The sequence below is a fragment of the Lissotriton helveticus genome, chromosome 6 (assembly GCF_964261635.1).
Source record: "Lissotriton helveticus chromosome 6, aLisHel1.1, whole genome shotgun sequence".
Classification (NCBI taxonomy): domain Eukaryota; kingdom Metazoa; phylum Chordata; class Amphibia; order Caudata; family Salamandridae; genus Lissotriton; species Lissotriton helveticus.
In genome coordinates this window covers 1,824,672,679-1,824,698,561 of record NC_136067.1, presented here as the reverse complement: position 1 = coordinate 1,824,698,561, position 25,883 = coordinate 1,824,672,679, and the positions used below count along the sequence as shown (strand labels likewise).

Sequence of the window (25,883 nt, the reverse complement as noted above, 5' to 3'; positions counted from 1 at the left end):
TAGTTCCAAGGCAGCAGAACGCGCCGAAATCTAGATGACACGAAAGTGATGTCTAGTAAGTTGCCACCCAGCAAATAACGGCGTGGGGCGTCGCGGGGGGGTGGGTCATCAGTAGCAAACTGTTGTGCGAATAGTTCCAAGGCAGCAGAACGATGGCACCAAGGTGATGTCCAGTAAGTTGCCGCACTGGTTTTGGTATCCTACAATGCTGCTCCGAATAACGGCGTGGGGCGCCCCGGGGGAGGCGGCGTGAACGGGCCTCTCCAGGTGGAGTGTCATCTGTTGTAGTGGGGCGCCCCTTTACCGTTTCAGTTGCCATTCCGTCCGTTTTTGGTCCACTGTGTCAAAAGCCGCAATTCAGCTGAGTTGCGCCCACTCTTGCGGTGCAGCGATAGGCGGCTGTCACAGGACTCTCAAAATGGCGGCAGGCTCTTTCCTTTTTGGGCCTGGTCCACTGAAATGGCCCTGGGACACCTTGGAAATCGGACGCTTGTCTGCTAGGTCTTGGACCCCATTCTCGAAAGCGTCCCCTCCGCCTTGAGAATTCATCAAAAGTTTTGGGGGCCCCGACTCCTGCAGGCTTCTGGTGGGGAGCGGCTGCCATGATTGCTCGCGGAATGACCACGACGGAGCTACGAGATGGTGGTGCTCTCATGCTGACGCCAGTTTAGTCTGAAACATCCAGAAACAAGGTGGGGCTTTCATCGTTTGGGAAAAAAAAAAAGTTTTCATCCAATGAAAAGTGTTGTTTTTAGGTCATATGATCAAGCCTTCCATCATTAGGAAACCAAAAGTAAAATGAACCAATGAAAAGTTTTATAAACAAGTCACATGACCTGTTATGCGGCATAGGGTATAAAATGCGGAGAAAATACGTTGGCACGTGAGGCGGCGTCAGTAGCGGACCGATGTGCGAATAGGCCGAAGGCAATACAACGCGCCAAGATCCGGATGGCACCGAGGTTGTGTCCAGCAAGTTGCAGCACTGGTGTGGCCATCCTACAATGCTGAAAGTCGGCGTGGGACGCCCCGTTGGCCTGTGAGTTTGCGTCAGTAGCGGACCGATGTGCGAATAGGCCGAAGGCAGCACAACGCGCCAAGATCCGGATGGCACCGAGGTGGTGTCTAGTAAGTTGCCGCACTGGTGTGGCCATCCAACAATGCTGAAAGTCGGCGTGGGGCGCCCCGTTGGCCTGTGAGTTTGCGTCAGTAGCGGACCGATGTGCGAATAGGCCGAAGGCAGCACAACGCGCCAAGATCCGGATGGCACCGAGGTGGTGTCTAGTAAGTTGCCGCACTGGTGTGGCCATCCTACAATGCTGAAAGTCGGCGTGGGGCGCCCCGTTGGCCTGTGAGATGGCGTCAGTAGCGGACCGATGTGTGAATGGGGCCGAAGGCAGTGCAACAATATTTTCGGAATAGAAGACACCACTAGGCGCTGAGATGCCAAGATCCGGATGGCACCGAGGTGGTGTGTAGCAAGTTGCCGCACTGGTGTGGCCATCCTACAATGCTGAAAGTCGGCGTGGGGCGCCCCGTTGGCCTGTGAGTTTGCGTCAGTAGCGGACCGATGTGCGAATGGGGCCAAAGGCAGCGCAACAATAGTTTCTGACTGACACCACAAGGCGCTGAGATGCCAAGATCCGGATGGCACCGAGGTGGTGTCATAGTTGAGAGTTCTGAGCAGCGATTGTAACACTGTCTGAAGCTTATTTGCAGCTGCTGCAGCTTCACTACGCGTCAAGATCCGGATGGCACCGAGGTGGTGTCTAGCAAGTTGTGGCACTGGTGTGGCCATCGTACAATGGTAAAAGTCGGCGTTGGGCGCCCTGTTGGCCTGTGAGATGGTGTCAGTAGCGGACTGATGTGCGAATGGGGCCAAAGGCAGCGCAACAATATTTTCTGACTGACACCACAAGGCGCTGAGATGCCAAGATCCGGATGGCACCGAGGTGATGTCTAAGTTGCGGACTGATGTGCGAATGGGGCCAAAGGCAGCGTAACAATATTTTTTGTATGGAAGATACCACTAGGCGTTGAGATGCCAAGATTCGGATGGCACCGAGGTGATGTCTAGCAAGTTGCTGTACTGGTATGGTCATCCTACAATGCTGAAACTCGGCGTGGGTCGCCCCATTAGCCTGTGAGATGGCGTCAGTAGCGGACCGATGTGCGAATAGGCCGAAGGCAGCACAACGCGCCAAGATCCGGATGTCACCGTGGTGGTTTCATAGTTGAGAGGCACTTCATCTGCAGTGGGGCGCCGAGATCCGGATGGCACCGAGGTGATGTCTAGCAAGTTGCTGTACTGGTGTGGTCATTCTACAATGCTGAAAGTCGGCGTGGGGCGCCCCATTAGCCTGTGAGATGGCGTCAGTAGCGGACTGATGTGCGAATGGGGCCAAAGGCAGCGCAACAATATTTTCTGAAGAGAAGACACCAAAAGGTGCTGACATTCCAAGATCCGGATGGCACCGAGGTGGTGTCTAGCAAGCTATGCAGTTGAGTTGTGTGCGCACTTGCGGCGAATAGGTCGAAGGCAGCATAACAATGTTTTCTGAATAGAAGACACCACAAGGCGTTGAGATTCGGTTACCACCGAGGTGATGTCTAGCAAGTTGCCGCACTGGTGTGGCCATCCTACAATACTGCTCCGAATAACGGCGTGGGGTGCCCGAAGGGGGGGGGAGCCGGCGTGAATGGGCCTTCCTAGGTGGAGGCTCGTCTGCTGTAGTGGGGCGCCCCTTTACCGTTTCAGTTGCCATTCAGCTGAGTTTCGGCTGCTCTTGATGCTACAGCGACAGGCGGCTGCAAGAGGACTCTCAAAATGGCGGCCTGTTCTTTGGATTTGGGCCTGGTCCACTAAAATGGCCCTGGGACACCTTAGAACTCGGACGCTCGATTTTTTTTTCCTTTCCTGTACATGCAAAAAAAGGTAAATGCCCGGTACGTTACACGCTTCATCTGCCACGATGAACTCTCCAGAGGAACCGAAAAAATATATAGTTGTGGTAACTATACCATGCATCGTCATATGAAGAGGTGGCACCAATTAATTATAGTGCTGCATAAAAGAGAGATTTGGAGGAGAACCCCTGACCTGCTAGTACATTCATCAAAGAAGTGGCACTGAGAGCTTCAGAGGCAAGGGAAACGGTCCCAAATATTTAGAAGAACTTTGGAAAGATTAAAATGACATGTTTAGATTGTGGCAAATTAATTTCATGTGGACAGATGAGTGTTACTCTAATAAATACAGCATATGAACATCATCATAGTCGATGGTTGGTAGAGACATTTTGACTATATCCTGGACCTGCCCGTCCTCGCCCAAAATGGCGCCGGAATAAATGGGACTTGTAACTCCTTGTTGTGTACTGGTTGCAGAACCTTGAAATCACGAGATACGTATGCAGTTTTGAAGCACATGGCGGGCGGGGACGAGAATTGATTGAATATTTCGACATCCCTATTGATATTAAGTTCTGATGTGTTATTGATTACTGTACTGTTGAAAGTTCGAATTAACGTCACCCATGGTACTTGCCCGCAAATGTATATCTAGATAATTTTATTGTAACTGGCCCTGTCGTATTTTAATTATAAAATGTACGTCCACCGATTACGTAACTGTTAGACACCTTAGTTCTTGCAACCTAATGGCCCGCCCGTTACGTTCCTCTACAGTGTAAATGTCTATTCATCATATACGATTACAGTTTGCTCCGTGGCAGGCCCACGTGGTTATAGGCTCGTATTTGTATAATGAAATTTTCACAATAAAGGTTTTTAAAAGAAAACATGGTAGTAGTATATACATTGGTAAAGTTTTTAATAATAGTGACTGTTTTAGAATCATTAAAAGGCAAGTGAAATAAAGCAGACCAATTACATGAAGGGTAAAAGGTATAATACGAAGGAACGCAGTAAAGATAAATGGTCAAGGGCTGTTGTGTTTTCTATTCCTGCAACATAAAGTGATCGATAAGAATCTCATATTCAGGCGTATCGGCGACTAAGACAGCAGGTCGACCCTCTTTTGCTCAACGGCTCCGTCATGGGACGAAGAAACGCTCTTTTTCTCGAAAAAAGAATATATTTTACTTGCAGGACAGTTGTAAAATTTCCGGGAAAGTACATTAGCCTGGAACATTATAACATATATTTAAGAAAAAATAATGTTCGGAAGTAATGAAAAGCGTAATTTTTAGGTCATATGACCAAGCCTTTCATCATTACAATAAGAAAAGTAAAATGAACCAATGAAAAGTTTTATTAACAAGTCACATGACTTGTTATGCTTACGTTACGCGCTGCGCGCCCCGGATGACTTCCGGATGCGCTAACGCGGCGCGTCATATGACGCATTACGCGACAACGCAGGTACAGAATATAGTCAAAATGTCTCCACCAACCAGCGGTCGGAACACAACCCCTTTCAGCAGGCTAAATAGTTCTGTTAAATGACAACAGAAGGGACAGGCAACAAGAACCATCAGTCAAAGAGGGGAGGGCTAGTTCTTCTCTACCGGGTTACATTGGGGCGCTACCGGAACTGATCGAATTGGTAGTCTACAGTGTTTCTGGATGTTTCAGACTGAAGCTGGGGTTAGCATGAGAGCAGCACCATTTCGTAGCTCCGTCGTGGCCATTCCGCAACCAATCATGGCAGCCGCTCTTTATCGTTATTTTGGGCGGGGTGGGTGGCGGAGCCGAGCTGTTTTGCAGCCATCATTGTGTGGAGTTCAGTTCATCTCACTAGTTTTGTATTTGTCATGAGGGGTTGTTCCTAATGTTTCTATTTTAGCGAGGTCAAAAAGAGATCCCATTAGTGGCCTACTGATTTTGCTCGATTCCTTTTCTTTTTTTTTACACGATTTTTCGTTATCTGCAAAGACTAAACAGAGTATTGCGACTCTGTGTTTGTTTGTAAATAGAGAATGAACCAAAGAGAACTAATTCTAAAACAGTAAATACTTGGATAACAATCAATCAAATGGAGAGAGAAGCAGGCACGACGGATTACAACGGGGGCAAAGGCCTGCGTTAACTACCTTTCACTATCTGCAAAGAGAGAGTACTCCTAATAGAAATGAGGGGGGGGGGGCACCATTCAAAGCAGATCAGTGTGCATAAACACGAAAATGTTTTCACTTACCACGTACTTGACATTCGACAGCTTATGATATTTGCTATTAAAAAACCATTGAAATTCACTGAAAAAACCATAGGTTATAGACCATATATAGTTAGGAATTAGCATTTACAAAACCTTGAAAATTCACTGAAAAAACCATAGGTTATAGACCATATATAGTTAGGAATTAGCATTTAAAAAACCTTATTTTACTCACACAAAACCATTGAAATTCCATATATAGTTAGTTGCACTAACTATATATCGCGCACCCGCAATCCACTGCTGATCATGTCACATATTACATCATTCATGACATGGTCAGTGACATCACTGATGACATCACTGATGACATCTCAAATGACATCACTGATGACATCACTGATGACATCTCAAATGACATCACTGATGACATCACTGATGACATCTCAAATGACATCACTGATGACATCTCATTTGACATTACTGATCACATCACTGATGACATCATTCATGTGATAATACGATGAACCTCTTCAGACTCTAATATAACCTTAGATACACTCAGTGTAAACAGACACTCATAGACTGTCACTCATCCATGGAGTTACTCAGACACTTAGTCAGTCATGCAAAGAATCAATCACACCTCCATTTCCTCAACTATACAGTTATACACACCTTACTTATTCAAACATATACTAAAACATATTTACTCACTTATACAATCCTGGATACAAGTTCACAATGATCCATACAGCCACTCACACATTCACTGGCTCTTATGCACAGTTATTTATATATGTCAACTCTCACATGTACTGTGTTTTACATATGTACTTACTTTGACATGTAGCACTGAGATATCCATTCACTCACCAATACACTCATGCACACAGTCAACCGCCCATACAGCTGTTTCCACATGCACTTTTGAACCCATACATCTAGTCAATCAACTGCTCACACATCTATGCAGAGAGTCATACACCTCCCAGCCACCCAGACACACACTCAGTCTCCCATACAAATGCTTGGGCAACCAATCAATAACCCATACAGTTAATCATATAGCTAATGATCAACACATGCAGCAGTTTACAGAACAACAGACATAATGATGCACAAATTAAGACAGTTTAGTCACTAACCCATGCACTCAGTGAGACACATTTAATCAGTCACTCATACAGTCAGCCATGCCCCTACTAAATCCTTCATCAAGACACTTATACATCCACTAATTCTTCAATATGTAAGACATATTTTAACTTTACAGAATTATACAGTCACTGGATGTAGTCATCAGTGATGTCATCAGTGATGTCATTTGAGATGTCATCAGTGATGTCATCAGTGATGTCACTGACCATGTCATGAATGATGTAATATGTGACATGATCAGCAGTGGATTGCGGGTGCGCGATATATAGTTAGTGCAACTAACTATATATGGAATTTCAATGGTTTTGTGTGAGTAAAATAAGGTTTTTTAAATGCTAATTCCTAACTATATATGGTCTATAACCTATGGTTTTTTCAGTGAATATATATATATATATATATATATATATATATATATATATATATATATTATATTGTTGGAACAAAAGTTCAAGCCACAGGACGCGGTTGGCGCCTGGCTCTGCCCTTGAGGGGTTATTTCCTGCCAGTCCCCTTGAGACTTGGGGGGGGGGACTCCATGTTGTGCAGGAGGAGTCTGCCTGCTCCTGCAGCTCCCCCTGCACCTTTGCCTGCAAATTGTGATGACCCCCTCCTCCGGGGGCCACCAGACGCAGAAACAAGTGACTTTCCCCATGCCTTGCAAAGCATTATGGGGCGCTTTGTGTTCTCCTCCTGCATATTATAGCAGCGGCTCTCCCGCTGCTCCGGGAGCAGCCGCGCTACGACTTCTGGCAGCCTCACGCCGCGTCTGCTACTTGGCCGGGGGTCCGGTCTCACCCAGATCCCATTCCTGCAGGTATGTACATGGCAGCTCGAGCAGCCCACCCCCGGCTGCTCCGGCTGGCTCCACGCCCTCGTGTGCGCCGCGAGAGCCAGCGCTTCAGTTCTAATCTGCCAGCTCCTGCAGGCAGACCCGGATGCTGCTCCTCATTGGCTGGTACCCGGGAAGTGTGACGCCACTCCCCCTGCCTTCCCACTGCTGTGGGGGAGTGTGGCGGCACTCCCCATCTTCCACCCGCATACAGGGGCTCGGTGTTGGGGTCCCTGGCCCCCATGGACATCTTCACAGGGAGCGCGATGGCGCACCTCGACTACCTCCTGTTCTTCTGGACCTGGAGTTGGGGTCCCGGGCCCCTAGGCCTTCTTCGGCATGGAGCGTGATGCCGCTCCCCCACCTGTCTTCTTGGCTTCAGGGAATCGGGGCCCGGAATTGGGATCCCGGGCCCCAGGGCACCTTTGCATACCTCGGCCCTCAGCTGCCGATTTTCACCATTTTTGCCTCTTCTTGTTCCGGATGACCAACCCTAGCCACTTGGAGCACTTTCCTTCGCCCTTCTGGCCTCCAAGAGGGTGAACTCAGCAGGGAGATGTCTTCACTGACTCCCTGCAACAGCCTTTCATCTGGCTCTCCTCCTGGGCCTCTCTTCTCCTTGCACAGATGCCCAGGCTTCTGCTCACTGGTCCTGGTCTCCCCATTTGGCGCAATCCAGGGTCCTGGGACAGTTAGGGGGTTCTTCCTTCCAACTGCTCATGGGTCCAGGCTCCAGCACCAGTCTTCCTCAGCAGACCACAACCCAGAGAGAGCTCCTCTTCCTGTGCAAAACCTTTTAAAAAGAATTTGGAGGGGGCTGGCAGGAAGGCTCCACTGCCCTATCCGGCAGTGACACATCACCTCTCTGCCCTTGCTCCCTTCTTCCTGCCCTGGGATAGTTCAAAATGGCGTTGGTTTCTTGCCACATGGTCTCTGAAAAGCCCCCTTCCCCCCTTGCTGCCTTCTCTCCAGAGTAGCTTGGTGCCTGGCACCAGGTGACAGTTGCAGATGGATAACCTGCAGCTCCCCCCACCTTCTCTCCCTCTTGGAGAGGAGACCTTCGCCCTTGGAATGCTTGCCGGGAAGGGCTAGACCTCTGATGCTTCAGCTTGAGGAGGGAGGTCATTAATCGAGCCTGGCAGGGTCAGACCCAGCCAGGCTCTGGATAGGAGTTGAGTCAGAGGAATATTACATTTCTGGATGACCCATAAGCAGTACAGATATGGCTTTGGACTCGGCAGAATACTTCTTTTCACACAACTAGGGAAGCGAAACTACCCCATGTGGTCCCCATCTTCTTAGGAGAATAATGGTGTGTTCCTTCAGTGAAAACAGTAAAGCACACTGCTTTTCCTTACATGTGTCTTCCCATAGTATAAAGCCTATTTCGTGTCACCTCCCAACTCTGCATAATTCCTGCCACCCCATTCTATCTGTACCTGCTCCTGGGTTGTGCACGTTGGAATCTCCCCTGCGCAGCCCCTACACGTGTGCACACGCATGTACACACGTGTCTGCATGTAACCAGCCCGGTGCCCCTTACTCTGGCTGCAGCACAGCGGCCTACTCTCACCAGGGGGACACCGGTAAAATCCACATGCAGTCTCTTTCATCATGAGTTCACTGTGGGTGAGTCCCAACTTATGAGGCTCTTCCACAGTAAAAACTCAACAATTAGGTGTTCAAAAAGTGAGAAATCGAGGCAGCTCATATGGTCAGAACCACTTTCTAACACACACACACACACACATGCACGCACGCACACGCACGCACACACACACACGCACACACGCACACACATATATGTAAATAAAAGCTCCGTGGGTGCCCTCAGGCAAGAAGCACTCGGACTCCATCATACGGCTATAAGCCTTTAATAGGTACAGACTCCTCCAACATGCCGATTTCTTAAACAGCTGTTTCCGTCAAAGACACCTGACGCGCTTCGAAGTCCTTTTCTTCTTCTTCAGAGGCTGGGACGGAAAAAGAATGTGCAAGTTCCGGTCACAGTCCTCCCATTTAAATACTGCTAAATTGCACGCCCCCTGATGGGAAGCTCCAATGAGACTGACCAGAGCAGTATGGGAAATGTAGTGCCGGAAAATTAAAATACACAAATGGGTGCACTGTAATGTTCTGTTGACAAAGTTCCAAGCCCTCAATGGGCCCTTGCATGTGGGCTTGTCCTCAATCCAGTGTCAGCACCCCACTGCAACGGCTCGGTGAAAGCCTGGCCGCGAAGAATGCACCACCCCGCGATCTAAGGGGGCCACGTGGTAAGGTAAGGGCAATGGGTGAGCCCACATCAGCCACTGGCTCCCCTTTCTCCGAGTGATGGCATTTTGCTCTTACACATATGAACAGCCTCATTTTCAATACTGCACTTCAGTGCCCAGGCTGGTGGGCAAGCATCTCCTTACATTTTATTGTATTACCTAATTTATTATGCGCTTTGACCCTAATACTCCTCCAACACTAAAGCAGCCTGCTGCTGCGGTTCCGCATCATAGCAAAAGAACTGCATCTCGTTTCATTTCATTCCCACAGCCTGTACCAGGTGCTCCTGCAGCTCGTGAAGGCTTCGCTCATCGGTCTTAGATTTCACCGCTAGGACGGCCATCTGTTCTTCGTTTTGGCCAAACGTATTTTGTCCAATAATTGCTGTTCTTACGGATGCATTAGTTGTAACTTTACCCCTGGGTGCCTGTTAACTGACGACAGCCAATCAGACAGTGGAATGTATCCACCAATCACCACCATGTGTCTGGTACTCTATGGTACACATATAATAATCTCGGATTGGTTCATCTCGCAGTAAGAAGTAATTGTGGCGCTCACCTGCTTACAGTATGCTCAGTCACTGGTTGTACCAGTCACAAAGTGGAAGTGGTTTCTGCACCCAAGTGGCATTTTATCTCACCAAGACCGGAGCGTCACACCTTGTATAAAATACACTTCAGCGTGAAGCGCTGCTGCTGTTTATTTAGGTAGAAGCATAGTAATTGTATCCTTTCCAGACGCCTAGGACATCAAATAGATGTTTTAATTGTGAAAGCATATGCGGGTAGAAGGAAGAAAAGACAATGTGTGCTTTGTTTTCTGAAGAGTAGCTCAGTTAATCTGTCATATGATGGCAAAGTGCTTTCTGCAGAAACTGTTTAGGCCGGAGCGGCTGGCATCGCAGAGGGCAGTTATATAGAGGTTCTTCAACAGGGACACTGGCATTATGCGTTCCGACACCCTGTGCACTCTTTGCAGAATTGGGGTTTTGCGGCACTTACCACATAACCCATGAAGGTTCATATTTTACAGATTTCAACAAGATCACTTTTCTCGTTCATATTTTTTTATTTTGTTTAAAAAGGCAAAACGCGATGCTGCATAGTGGCAGACTCTTTGGTCTCCTTTCAGTTAAAGATGGCTGTATTCAGTGAATAACTGGATTGTAATTGCATTTACATAGTGCTTTCTACAGCTGATGAGACGGTGAAGAACTTTACAAGTTGCACGTTGCTCCGAAACCCAAGGTTAGTGGTTAATCCAGTAATATTGTAGGTCATTGGGATTAGCCATGTGTTCCCGAGAAAATATGTATATATCCTTTAGTATTACTCACTTATACCATCTGAAATTATAGCATTCTTAACATTACTTATGACATCGCAAATCACATCATTTGTCACAACACCGTGAAAGGTGGAGAAGCAGGTTATAGTTAATGTAGTGTGCCTCCTGAGTTCACTACACTACACTGTGTATGGCGGTGCAAAAGTTATAATAATTTGAAGGGGGTGTGTAAATTATACATTTAAGTATAACATTAGAATTTCTTAGGTTTCAGTATGTTAAGTTTGGTTTGTATAGAAAAAGTAAATAAAGTTATAGTAATTTTAAAGGTGATGGGTACATTATAAATTTAAGGTATAATTATAACTTTACAATTTGTATTTGTAGGAAATAGGACGACTGCTTAAGGGGGTAAACCCCTACTTAAGCAGCAACCACAATACTTGTCAGGGTGAAGTCACAAGCAAACTCCAAATTAACCTGTGCTTAACCCTCTGGTAGCTTGGCACAAAAGCAGTCAGGCTGAACTGACAGTGAAGTGGCATGGAGTGGCGCTGGGTAAAGTAGAGTGGCATTCACTGGAATAAAGTAGACTGGAGTAGCATTCAGAGAAATACCACAGAGTAGAGTGGCATAGAGTGGAGTAGTGTAGAGAGGAGAGGCATAGAGTGAAACAGCATACAGTGGAGTGGCGTACAGTGGAATACTGTAGAGTGGAGTGGCTTAGAGTGTAGTACAGTGGAGTACTGTACATTGGAGTACCCTAAAGTGGAGTACAACAGAATGGAATGGCATATAGTGTACTGGCATGCAGTTGAATAGCGTATAGTGGAGTGTGTAGACTGGAGTGACGTAGAGTGGAGTATCATACTGCAAAGTCAAGCGGAGAGGCACAGAGTGGAGAAGCGTGTCATAAATTGGAGTGGAGTGGCGTACAATGGAGTGGCTTAGACTGGAGTGGCTTAGAAGTGAGTAGCATGTCGTAGAGAGGAGTAGCATAGAGTGGACTAGTGTGCACTGGAGTGGTATACAGTGGAATAACGTACAGTTCAATGGCGTACAGTGGAGTGGCATAAACTGGAGTGGCATACAATGGAATACCGTACAGTGGAGTGCGTACAGTGGAGTGGCGCAGAACAGAGTGGCAGTCATAGAGTAGGGAGGAGTGGCATAGAGTAGAATACTTCAGAGTGGAGTGGCATAGAGTGGACACTGCTTGAATGTCCTTGTCAGGAATATGCCTTGGTTATGCCATTGTGCCCCGAATTCTTACCCTACTTAGCTGCGGGGGGACCCTAGAGCCGGTGAGGGGCGGTGACTAGAGGCAGGCATGGGGCCTTGTGTTGCGGGCTCCAAGGGCCATTGGGGCAAGCTCACCTGGATTCCCCCTCCCCCTAGTGTGAGCGGTGTGTCAGGGAAGCTAAGGTTCTGCCGGTGGTGATGTTGTGGCGGTGGGCTGGAGTAAGAAAGCATATGGGGACCTGTGTCGGCCCTGCGGTGCGCGACTGCATGGAGTAAGTGGCACAGGGCGGTTAGCTGCTGGTGACCTGTGTCCTACCATGGCCAACCCGGTCAGTGGAGGGGGATGGCAGCGTGCCAACCGGTGCTTCCCCTGAGGCCCTGCTGCCCTGCTTCTGCTCCTGATGGGGCAAGCAGGGATATCTTAAGGATTTTGGGGGCCCTGGGCCGAATATATTTTGGCGGCCCCTGTTCAGAACAGCTTTGAATTTATGGTCCAATTTGAGCCCCTGTTTCCCACGCCGTTTCCGCTTCCTCAGCTGCATTAGCGATCCAGTTTGCATTATCGGCATTAGCCTATATATTTCCGATGTAAATTGACACCTGCAGCTGACAGCGGTAGGATTTAGTGATTCCTGCCCTTCTACTAGGTTTTTAATACTTTTTAAATTGTATGTGTGTGGCTGAATTACTCTGTACTTTTTAACAATTTCTCCTACCTACGCGCACTTGCACTTTACTTTATTCTGTTTGCCTAAACCTCCTTAGCTGCTCCGATTGGCATCTCACTTTTCTTCCAGTACTGGTCCGCCACTGCTGATACACCGATTGTGTGGAGGGCCGGGGCTACTATCAGGCTCCTCACTTCCGCCCACGCATTTTCTGCTTCCTCAGCTGCGTTAGCGATCCAGTTTGCATAATAGGCATTAGCCTACATATTCTCGATGTAAAAGGACGCGCCGCGCCAAAGTCAAGCCCGTCTGTGCCCGGAGGCGTATGGCGCCGGCCATATTGCCCAGTTCCCATCCGGTGAGTTTCTTCCACTATATTACAATAAGGAAAAACTTCTTAGCTTTAGGCGGCAACAAATACCATTATGTCAGTGTACAGCGGCTGATCCGAGCTTGGAGGTAGACTGTCGATGCAATAAGTGCAACTGGTCTCTCCTCCAGCCCAGGAAACTCATACCTAAGAACCTCCCACGCAAATAAGTAAACAGAGGACTTAAAGGCCACCCTTTTAGATTGTTGCTTTAAGCCTCAAACCCTACTATCACCTCGGCCAACCCCATGGGTTATAAAATCCTTAGGAGAGACCGACCGAGTGGGAAGGGCGGTTGGTGTGCCATAATTTACAATCAAAAACGAGACTGCGCTCCCATCCCGATGGAAAACATCGAGGGCGCAGAATCCTCAGGCATCCGCTGTACCTTATCCCTCCCATCATAGCATAGCTGGTTTTCTGATTTATAGACCTCCTGGCGCAATTGGAAATTGTATTACTTCGCTTAATGCAGCCATCACCTCCATGGACTTAGAATTCAAAAACTGCCTCATTCTGGGAGATTTCTATATACATATGGACAATGGAAAATACCCTCAAACAATTTCCTTGATGGAGACGCTGCAGGCCTGCAAAATGTTTCCATCTATTTTTCGGCCACCCGTGAGAAGGGCCATACCCTAGACCAAATCTTTCACAACTTTGACATATCAGTAAGCCTACCTCTTCCCATTACCTGGTCTGACCACCTACTATTAAAATTTGTCATTACCAACTCTGCCACAGCCCATCGGGCTAAAGCAGGGCATTGGGTCCCTAATTATGGAACGTTCCCTAAAATATCCATCCCGATGTTAGCAGATGCCCTCAGTCATTCCTCACCGGAGCTGTCTAAGGGCCTTATTTATGAGGCCTTGCTTCACTTTTATGTCGCTGGTGTGTCACTTTTTGTGACGCACCGGCTGCGTAAAACATGTGCCATGTTGAGCCCTATTTACAAAGTGACGCATCTAGGCAGATGCGTCACTTTGTAAATCCCAGCACCACATTATACCTGCGCCAGGTATAATGTATGCAGGGTGGGCGTTCCCCCGCAAAAAGCCTTGTAGAAGTGGTGCATTCAAATCTAGGAGAACTCAGTGCGCCACTTCTAGGACGCCATTGTATCAATATCTTACACCTGCCCCACAGCAGGCATAAGACTAATGCAGGCCCTTTCACATGGGGCTTGCCCCATGTGAAAGGACACATTACTGGAGTTGCGTCTATTTTCAGACACACCCTAACAATGCATCACTTTTGCACCTACAAATACGTCAGAAATACTGAATATTGTAACACAGCAGCAGCTCGCCAATATTACTGCAAATGATCTCTGTCATGCCCTCCCATTACTTATGTTAGTCCTTGTTTTGATGTAAAATAAACTCTTTTTTATGTATATTGCATGAAGCAAAACACAACATTTCTCTGCAAAATGGCAGTACTAGACTCTCACACATCAGGTACATAAAAAATAGATTAAAGGAAAACAGTATTTAAAACAATCTGTTTAAAAAATATTCAAGGTCATTAGGGCAAAACTCTGGAGAACAGAGCTGACTCTGTCAGGGGGCTCCTGGAAGGTTGGGGCCCTGGGCCAGAGCCCACTTTGCCCATGCATTAAAACGTCTCTGGGGGCGAGGTGGACCCCCCTCCCGTCTGCAACTATGGAAGCAGCTGATTTGGACTGGCGGTGTGGGGGCCTCAATGACACAGGAGAGAGAGGCGGCCTACTGGAGTGGAGGCAAAAGCCTGAGGCCCGAGTATCCAGCATCCCTGAAGGAGTCTGTGTTGTGCCTGAGGTGACAGGCAGCAATTTATTGAGTTTCCCCAAGGACCGATGTGGTGAGTGCTGGCAGGTGGAAGATCCCGGTGGCCTGCAAGACACGGGGCTTAATGGTGGTCCGTGGGGGGTCCCGCTTTGGATTTGGGGTTGGATTGCCCATATTTGACTCCACTGATTATAATGAGGGGGGTAAGTGAAGATTTGGCGGCGCTTGGAACCCGGCGCCCCTTGTTGAGAGGCGACTCACTGGTAATGAGCTGTGTTGCCCGGCGCTCCCCCTTTCCCTTCTTGGAGTGGTATTCCTGCACCTTACAGCACCCATGGGAAGGAACAGACAGGCAGGGTGCCATCAGGGCAACACCATGGATCACAACATGACCACCACCTCTGCCTTGCAGTGCTGTACAGGGCAATGCCTGGCAGGGTGAGTGAGGATACTTGTCAATAAATGGAGGAGCACATGCGGGCTAAGCTGCTGGAGGCCCTTCAGGGTTACCGGCTAGCCCTAGAATATAAAATTAAGACTGCTGCCCTTGAGGTTAATCTTCTGCGCACTGGCCTACACAAGGTCTCCAATAAGGTTCGCTTGTCAGAGGGCTCCATTGATGAGTTGCAAGCAGAGGTGGCCACATTTAAAAAGCAAGTTGCCACAGTCAAGTACTGTTCTGGAGTGTGGAGGCAAGGGTGAAGGATGTGGAGGGTCATTCTCTGCAGCAACAATGTGCATCTCCTGGGATTCCTGGAGCGGGCTGAGGGGCAAACTGTGAGCGGATCGTTGAGACCTGGATCAAGGACACTTTACAGCCCAATCTATTGTCCCCCGGTTCATTTTTGGAGGCCACATGGCACGTTGGTGGCACCACTGCTGCCTGGGGCCTACCCAAGGGCTATTATTGCTCACATCTTAAACTACAAAGATCGGGACAGCATCCTCAGGGCGGCCAGAGACACCGAAGCTGCCAAATATGAGAATCAGAAGATCTCCATCTATCCAGACTATACAAATAAGGTCCAAGGAGCCAAAAGACATCTCTGGAAGTCAAAGCTAAATTACGTTCCCTGGGACTCCATTACATGGTGCTATACTCAGCCCACCGGAGAGTGCTGTCAGGGGGTAAATCACACTTTTTTGATTTCCTGATGGTATTTGGTGTTGGGTAGATGTGTGGGACAAAGTACCTAGAGAACGCAAGGGCTCCTGGACATCTGAGACATGAAGTGGGTGGCCACCGACAGGTCCCGGCGTGAGAGGGGATACAAGCTCGAAATCTGGCTCTCTTTGACCCCCAGAGTCAACTGCTCCTGTTAGGTGGACTGTTAGGGTGGAGATACAGGAGGATGGTACCATGGCCCTGGCCCTCAAGGGGCGGCAGCCCGGGGCTGGGGGAGTGGCAACGCGTCCGGAGGAAGACCGGATTCTGAGGAAGGAAGCGAAGCGACTAGAACATAAATCAGAACTAAAGAAAGAGAATGTTACATGTCTGCTGACTGTTTAATTCTCTGTTTGTTCCTTTGCAGGGGGAGGTCGCCTTACATTTACTCTGTGCTATACCACAAGTGGGTATGTGGGGGGGTTGGGAATAGCTGAGGGTCTTTGGAATGTGACTACGCTCACAGGCACGGTCTGTCTCTTGTGAGGGCTGTTTTTCAATGAAGGGCGGGATGTGAATTGCTGGGTAGCCTCTCCACATATGTGGTAGGTAAAGTTTTGAGAGATGGGGTTAGTTTGTAGGCCCGACAGTGAGACCATTTTGGATCTGCTGTGGGAATGTCTGTTATTACACTGTGTATCCAGGGGGAAGTCTACTGCATCCCTCGGTTGGGGGTCAACAGTGTTTTGTTGTTATGATTCATGTTTTACAACAGTTTGAAGTGTTATTGGCTTTCCAGCCCTCTTGTTTGTTATTCTGGGTGGTGAGAGATGAGAGGGAACACCTACAGTGAGTATGACTGACCAAATCAACATTGTTACATGGAATGTCCGGGGGCTCTGTGATTACTCCAAACGCTACAGGGTCCATTCCTTACGCGGGCACCATAAAACTTTGATTGCTTTTCTACAAGAGACGCACCTTGAGACTGCTGATGCACACAAATTGCCAAGAAAATGGAGGGGTCAGGTGTTCTCTGCTTCTTACACCTCTTACACCAGAGGAGTGGCCATTTGGGTGGGCCCAGGTATCCCTTTTCGGCTTGCCTACAGTGAGGCAAATGTAAAGTGGAGGTATTTTCTGATTCAAGGTTCTCTAGAAAGGGATTACATTGCTCAATTCATATGCCCCCAACATAGATGACAGTTCTTTTTTTTGAGGGGTTGCAGGATATGTTATCGGATAGTGTGGGAACCCCCATCATATGGGCGGTTGATTTCAATTGTGTTCTGGATGATGCGGGAGACCACTACCCTCCCAGGGATGGTACCAAACTCTTAATGATGAGCGCTCTGGAAAGGGTGATGCAGAATTTGGGGCTGTTGGATGGCTGGCGCCTTTTGCACCCAGAGGACCGAGAGTAATAATACTCATAGCCGGTTGGACCATTTCTTGGTGGGTGGATGGATCACTCCCAGATCAGCACTGTGACACACATGGTCCGGTTTTTGTCTGATCGTGTCTAGACTCTGTTAACACTGGACTGGGGTAGGAAGCTGGATGGGTGCAGAACATTGCGTAAGTCCTCTGACTTGTTAAAGGATCCCATGTGCAGGGAGGATTTACGGGTTGTCATAGACGCTTACACTATTAAGAATTGGGGAATGATGGATAACAGGTCCATTAAGTGGTAGGCTTTAAAGGCTGTCATAAGGGGGGAATGTATTAGCACTGTCTGTGGAGTGCATAGAAGTCTTATAGCAAATTTAAAGACCCAAGGGGACTGATTAGCAAAACCTTCAGAAACAGGAGGAATTTACGGCTGAGGGGTGCGCGGATGTGCTGGTGGCTCATAGGGGGGTGTGCTCCCTCTGGGACACTTTGGACAAAAAAAGTCGAAAAACCTACCGGCAGTTGTGGCACAACTCCTGACATGGATTGTTAGGAGAGAGACAGAGATAACCCCCCATTGTCTTCATATGAGATGTGCAGGGCCACTTACACTCCTGTAGAAGAGATATACTGACAACAAGTTTATAGTGCTGGCCCACTAGATATTGAGGGCGGGACGGAGGACTTTTTGACCCGCGCAGGACTCCCAAAGTTACAGAGGGCGGCTATGCCAGAGTTGGAAGAGGAACTCTCTGTGGAGGAGGTGGGTGTTGCCATTAAGACACTAAACAAGTCTAAGGTCAAGCTTGTAGCAGTTCATCAACAGAAGTTCCTAAGAAATTCAGCCAACGCGTTTCGTCCAACGTAGGACGTCATCAGTGCTATAGTTCAGTGTTCTTTCTGTGTAACGTCTACCTATCACGCAAAAGGTTCTGATTTTGATTTTGATCTAAAATAATGGTTTCCAAAATGTCATGAGCACCGTATTTCATTAGGTCTTCCTACTACTACAAGCTTGACCTTAGACTTGTTTAGTGTCTTAATGGCAACACCCACCTCCTCCACAGAGAGTTCCTCTTCCAACTCTAGCATGGCCACTCTCTGTAACTTTGGGAGTCCTGGGCGTGTCAAAAAGTCCTCTGTCCCGCCCTCAATATCCAGTGGGCCAGCACTGAACTATAGCCCTGATGATGTCCTACGTTGGACGAAACGCGCTGGCTGAATTTAAAAGGGACTTCTGTTGATGAACTGCTACAAGCTTGTCAATTAATATTGATGAACTGACATAATCGTTGTGGAAAAACTATCCTGAAGTGACGTGCAATAAATTGGGGATCTGTGGATTCAAGGAAATCTGTATTTATTATTGAATCAGTTGGGAACAAATTTGCATTTGCAAATACTGATTACTGAATACGGCACTCCCTTCTTTGTGGTATTTTATATGAGAAAAAGTGGTCCAGAAAATAATTTGCAGGGCTCCTTCCAGTAGGGAACTAAAGCTGTGGGATCTGGCGCTCTTCAGAAGCATTGACTCCACCATATTTGTGGAACAGTGGTGGGAGGGGGGTGTCTGGCTGCAGGTGACCTTTAGCCTGGGGACACTTTTATATCATTCCAAGATGTACAGGACTTCTTTTGGATGGGCCCAGGTCATTTTCTTCATTATGCCAAGCTGGTGAGCGTGACTAAAGAGCACTGGGTGGATTTCCCAGCGGCCCCTCATGCATCGCATGTCCTTGATGGCTTTGTTGGGTTGAGAGAGGGGTCCCATCTCATTACCCATTTTTACAAAGGCCTTAGAAGTGATATGTAACCGTGACAGTACCCTGGGCTGAGAGCTTGAGAAAGAGATATGGGAGTGCCCATCTCAGATACAGACTAGGAGATGGGATTGAACCTTCTTTGTTCTGTATCCTGTAACAACCAGTTTAAACTCTTGCATTTCTATTTTCTTCACATATGTCATGCCATATAGCCTCAACATAATGGACCCCATGAGGACCACTGCCTGTGTGCGTTGTGGGGTGGTTGGAGCTACCTTTTTACACTTAGCCTGGGAGTGTGCTCCGGTTCAATTCTACTGGATACTTGTGGTACCCCACATAGAAGCGACCACAGGTATGGGGTCCAACTAACTCTGCTTGCCTTTCTCCTGGGATTAGTGGTGTGCCCTAGCGGTCGTAAGATTGCCTATAGACCAGCCCAGCTGGCCTTACTATTAGCGAAGAGGCGGTGGCTATTGGATGGATGGGGGTGAAGGCCTGGTTGGTGACTCATTGACTGAGAGACCTGATGGAGTGGGGGGGCTGCGGAAGAACAACACATGTGATTATCACACACTGATGAGGGAGCGTCTGAGGCTAAAAAGCAGTGGGCCCAACTGTTGGGTATGTTTCAAGTTGATGGCGATCGTCCCATGGAGCATGAGTCAGAAATTGAAGGGTACTTGGAATATTTTCTCTGTTGTTTCTTGACGACCAATTAGACACTAATATGTTACTGTGTGATATACAACTCAAGGTCTAGGTTCTATTTCTTGATGTCTTAGAATACCTTCGGACAAATGAATATTTCCACATGCGTATTTTATATCTCACTGGTACGTGTATGTCTTTATTATATGTCAGATAATTAATCCTTTACAGAGCTGCCAACAAAAATTTGAATGAAATACAGCTTAAAAAAATAAGGTTTTACCCTGTTGTGCAGAGATCATGGTGCCATTGGCCGCAACGATTCTCCACACCTCTAGTTAGTAGAGTGTTGGGAACTTCCATCTGGGGTACCTCTTTTTGATAATGACGTAGTCGCCCGCTTGTAGCAAGGAAGGTTGTGCTCTCAGACTCAGGCTTGCCTTCCGGTTAGTGGATTCCTTCCTCGCCTGCGTGGCCTCGCTGTTGAAAACAGCAGCGGACCAACTGGAACTGGAGGGGATATTGTCTCATGTGGGCTTCGAATACAGCAGATGAGCAGGGGCACAGTTGGTGGTGCCCTGCGTGGGTTGGTGATAGGCGTTATGGAACTAGTGCATGCAGTCCACTGCTTCCTCCCCTTGTTCTACTCCTACCCAGAGGGCCAGGTTGAGTGTCCGTATGAAGCGCTCCACTTCTCCATTCACCTGGTGCCACTGCGGTGTGATTTTCCTGTGCCTAATGGTGAGAGAGGTGAGGTACTCCTGGAACTTGTGGTTTTGAAATGGGGGCGCATTTTTTGACTTAATCTCCTCCGGACGGCCTAGCATTGCAAAGGTCTTATCCAGCACTGCCTTGGCTTGAGGAAATGCTATGGATGACACCACCTCCACAACTAGGAATTTTGATTGTGAGTCCATCATTACAACAGTGCCCCGGCCATTTAGGAAACTTGTGAAATCCATGCTTATCTTTGTCCATGGTTCCTGGCTAAGTTCTTCAGTGATGACTGGGGCAGGCAGCTGCTCTCCACCTTTAATGGCACAAGAATGGCATTGGCGCACTGTTTCATCAACCAGGGTATCCAGCCCGGGGAACCACACGTGGTTTTGGAGCTGAGAGTTGGTCTTCCCTGCGCCTTGGTGCCCTACGTGGGCGAAGTTGGCTATCTGAATCCACAGTTCTCTCTGGACCATGATCAGCTAGCCACGGAGCAGTATTCCATGCAGCCCTTAAATGAGCTTGTGGCAGACCCTCCACAGCTGTTGCCATGCAAGCTTGTCATCTGTGGTTAGCAACCAGGAGCGATCAAGGAAGTTGCCATTTCCTTTGGGCTTACCCTTGTTTGACCCTTGCCAGGTTCTTGCCAGGTTCTCATCCCGGGTGGTGGCTTCCCCAGGTTCTTTTAGAGTCAGGGCCTTTGGGCAGGCTTCTTGGATGACCATCCTGATGAATTCCTTGATGCACTCTTCTTCCTGGTCCAGCTGATCGGCTTCTGTCTACAAAGGGTAGCGGAACAGATATTCGGCCTGGTTGTTGGCAGCAGGGCCGTAGGCAATGACGAACCTGTACGCTTGCAATTGCACCACCCATCGTTCTATCCTGGGGGGATCTAGGCGTGTGGTTCCAGCGAAACAGAGGGACAAGCAGTTTGTGGTCAGTCACCACCCTGAACTCATGGCCATATAGGTAGAGGTGGAAGTGTTGGCAGGCCCAATTGATTGCCAGAACCTCTCTCTCGATCTGGGCATATCTCATTTCTGTTTCCGAGAGCGCCCTGCTGATGTAAGCTACGGGCAGCCAGTCCTTGTTTGTGTTTTCCTGCATGAACACAGCTTCTAAGCCAACAGGGCCATGGTGGTTTTGTCCATGAAACCCTCCTTCAATCAATCAATCAATCAAAGCATTTGTATAGCGCGCTACTCACCCGGAGGGTCTCAAGGCGCTTGGGGAGGGGGGGTCCGCTACTGCTCGAACAGCCAGGTTTGCTTCGAAAGCTTTGGTGGCTTGTGGGCTCCAGTTCCATGACACACTGGTGGATGTACGACGTTACAACGCGTACTTTTACAACGCGTGCCGTTACTACGCAACTTTTACAACGCAAGTCATTACAACGACTTGCGTCGGGGGCGCTGGATAGTAAATATTTTAATTTACTATTCCAACTCCAGTCCCCGTGGATAGTAGGGAAGGAGTTGGATAGTAAATTAAACTATTTACTATTCTGAAGCGCCCCCCAGCGCAAGTCGTTGTAACGACTTGCGTTGTAAAATTTGCGTGGTAACAGTACCGCGTTGTAAAACCTTCGTTGTAAAGGTTGTTCCCCCACACTGGTGCATGTGAGAGCCCTCAGTGGTTCATATAGAGAGGCCAGGTTGGGTATAAAACATCCACAATAGGTGGCCAGCCCAAGAAAGCTGGGGACCTCCGTCGGGTTCCTGGGGCTGTGCACGGTTTATATGGCTATGGCCTTCTTCAAATCTACATGGATGCCCTCATGGGAGAATATGTACCCAAAGAACTCAATCAACTCCTGGTAGACTGAACACTTGACTTTGTTGAGGGTGAGGCCATTGTCCGACAAGCGGCGAGGTGTGTCTCGAAGTCGCACATGGTGTTCTTCAAGGCTACCCGAGAATATCAAAATGTCGTTGCTGAAGTTAAAGACGCTCATCAGGCCGGACTGCATCTCCTTGAGGGACTTTTGGAAGATCTCCGCTGCTGAGGAAACGCCAAAACTCAGCCTCTTGTATCACCTCAGATCCATGTGCATGGAGAAGGTCATGATGTACCTGCTGTGGGAGGCCAGCTCCAGTTGGTGGTATCTGGAATTAAGGTCAAGCTTGAAGAACCACTTGGCCCCGTTGAGATCTGACACAATGTCACCTGTATCGTTCCACTTGGGGCCTCAGATGGAAGGAGATTCTCTTATGGCGCAAGGGGATTGGCTTGAAGGATAAGTCACTGTGCAGTTTAAACAGCTTATGTTTTAGCTTATCCAAAACTTTGAACAGTTGCGGGAATTCTGCCAAGATGGATCTGGTTTTCAAAGAACACCAACTCCAGACCTTCAGCAGTGTGGCAGCTTAATAGCCCTAAGAGACATGGAACTAGGCCTGGGTTGTCTGCTTGTCATTGGTCACATCCACTGCGCTCACTCCCCTCAACGGCATGGGTTTTGTTCCCCATACGTGTAGATTTTCGCTTTTGGTAGGGGCGAGAGGAGGGCATGGCATGAGGAGTTCGTACTGTTCCGAGTCCATCACATTTACTGATACCCCATGTCTATGAGGCCTCTCAATGTCGTGTTCACGACCTTGATGGTGCACATGGGAAGCAACAGCCGCCTGTGTTCCGCGCATCCAGCAAATGACACCACAAACACCTCCTCCTTTTCATCGTCCGCATTGACGTTCGACTCGTGCGCACTCCATATCTGGTGTGTCATCCAGCAACAGGTGTTTGAGGGCTATGGGTGTTGCCCATGATTTTCCGAAGATGGTCCTCAACCTCTCAAAGCGGCACACCTTGGCAAAGTGATTGGTTTTGCCACATCTGGAGCAGGTCTTGCAGTTTGCGAAGCATACGCCCAGTGTCGAGTGCTCCAGCCTGTAATTTCCGCAGGGTGCACTGGAGGGCAGTCGCAGTGGTGGGCTTGGCAGGCCTGGGAATTTTTGTAGGGCATCCACCCTCTCTTTTTTAATGGCAATAGGTCTGGAAGAACACAGCATGGACGTGTATTTGTTGAGGGCTGCTTCCAATTCTTCCACCCTTGAGTTTGATAGCTCATGGAACTTAGCCACTATGAAAATGTAATCCAGGGATAAACTTACCTGTCTAAGGACCAGCCTGTGGAGCATATCAGACCGACACGCTTGGATGAACTGGGCCCGGATCTCTTCCCCTTGGTGGTGGAAGGTACACATGCTCGCTAGCTTCCTCAGCCTTGTAAAGAACACTTCGATGGACTCATTGTCGGACTGCAGGGCTTGGAGCAGCTTGAAACGTTTGCAGTCCGGGTTGATCTCGGAATCAAAGTGTTTATTGAAAACCCTTGCCCCTGCATGAAATTCGTCATCTTCGCCCATGTCAGGCAGCGTCTTGAACCGTTCGTACAGCTCAGCATCTCAATTTTGAATGAGCAGGGACCTTTTGACCGCACCATCCATTTCCCTGGTGCCTCGGAAATAGTGATTGAGGCGTCCATTCCATGATCGGCAGCGTGGGGCGGCAGTCGCAGGGTCTCATAGGGCACTAAATAGCGGGATGGTGTCCCCACCATATGGCCATAGTGAGGCATCAAGGAGGGTTGTGTTCCAGGTATTCGGCCAGCTGTTGGTTGATGGCTTTCTCAAGTCCTTTGGCTGGGTAGGGAGCAAGGAGATCAGTTGGTTGTTTTTGAGGTCGGTGGTGTCGGCAGAGGGTTTCTTTAGGAGGGGTCTGACCTTTGCATGTTTCCATATTTCAAGGAAGGTTGCTGTGGAGATGGCAGTGTTGAGGATGCTGGTGAGAACCGTGCTGAATGGGTTGATCCTGAGGTCGAAAAGATGGTGGGGGCAGGGGTTGGTGGCTGCCCCGGAGTGGATGGACGACATGACGGCTGCGGTGATCTGAGTGTTAAGTTCAGACAACGTGGTGATAGGTCGGCTGGTGTTTCCGGGCGATTGAGGTTGTCAAGGCTGAGAGAGGTGGGTTGGGTGTCAAAGTTGTTGTAACCTGTTACCGTATCACAAAAAGGGGTTAGTACATTCCAAGAGGCCATTTATTGGTCTCAATCCCTGTGATTTAGCAAATCGCAGGGTTTTCGACCAATAAATGAATAGTGCATCTGGCTCTGAGTCCTGCGAATCCTTCTTTGGTATTGTAATAAATGTTTTATTCCCTGCTATCTACCTCATCATATGGCACATCGATATGCAGAACAAACAGAGTGATTTACAGTTACCTTCAACCTGAGGAGAATTATTCTAAACATATGAACTTTGTTGTGCTATGTAGGCGACTGATGTTCTCTTGTGGGGAACTTACGCTAATTTTGCCGTTGAGATAAAGCCGCTGTTCATTTCTTACTTTAAAAGTTGAAACTTAAATCATCTTACCTTCATCAGTTGAGGCTTCGCTGCTATATCCATCGTACTCTGCAGACAGTGGACTATATTTCTGTCTGGTTTCCCACGTATAATTTGCTTGTTTGTCTGTGGTTGCTTTGGAACCCTGTACTCTAGTCAACGCTTCCTGGTATTTGCCTACAGCTTCATCTTCACTTTCAGATGATGAACCGTGTCCGCCTTTACCTAAAGTCATGAAATCAAATTCAAACATTAGAATCCAGATTTTAGCTGCTCGTGTAAGGCATTACATTCATGAACACTTTTTAAAATCAGAGGGTACGGGGCTTTGTAAAATTTCAAACAGCCTGTACCAACAATATACATTTGAAGCCAGTCTTTGTAAGTCAAGTGATCGAATATTTCCCAATAAACATCAACAAAGCCTGCTGGATGCTGAGGTGAGCATTTTTCTTTAAAATAAAATAAATTATCTTATAATACTGATTGTAGAAGCGTGGCTTCTGCCACTGTAAAGGTATCCACAAAACGGTACTTTGCGACGGTATACGGCGACCCAAATTATCATCTTTGCAAATGTCAGGTATACTAATAGAAGCAAAAGTCACTGCCTTTGTTCTGGAAGATGAACCGCAGGTTCGACAATTTCTCATAAACATACCACTGCAAAAGCAGAAGACAATGTGTTGGCCAAACCACCTGCAAATGGGACCTCGGAAATAGCATTTTCAATCTAGAATATAGAGCAGGCTCAACTCTACAGGGGCTGTTTCATGATGGGTCCAGCGCTTATTTTATTTTTTTCATGAGAGTTGTCTAAGGTGGAAACATATCATTTGGAATTTCTCTGAGTTAATGCTTGAACTTTAAACAGAGCAAGGCAGAGACAGGGGCCAGAATGCCCATCATGATGTGGCCACGTATCAGAATATTGGGGAGAAAAACATTGACCTTCCAAAATATTGGGGTTAAAATATCACTACCACAATATAGTGAAGGTAAGTGTGAATCGTATGCATAGATTATTATTCATGACCCCGCATGTACATACCTTAAAGACATGTATAGCTTATCAGGCTATACGTATATTGAGTTAAGAATAGTAATTCTATACATACCTATATATACACTTAACTTGAAGCTATTTTGGTAGTCAATATTTTGGTCAT

At 47.9% G+C, this 25,883-nt stretch overlaps 1 protein-coding gene across 3 annotated transcripts in view; it reads right to left on the bottom strand.

Annotated features, from left to right (window-relative positions):
- The window catches only part of SYT14 (synaptotagmin 14), a 761,278-nt gene that overhangs the window by 402,099 nt on the left and 333,296 nt on the right, over positions 1-25,883 (bottom strand). For all 3 annotated transcript variants that reach the window (XM_078649722.1, XM_078649721.1, XM_078649720.1), the window contains one exon: positions 24,745-24,939. In XM_078649722.1, coding sequence (XP_078505848.1) covers positions 24,745-24,939 — 195 coding nt within the window. The remainder of the gene's footprint in view (positions 1-24,744; positions 24,940-25,883) is intronic.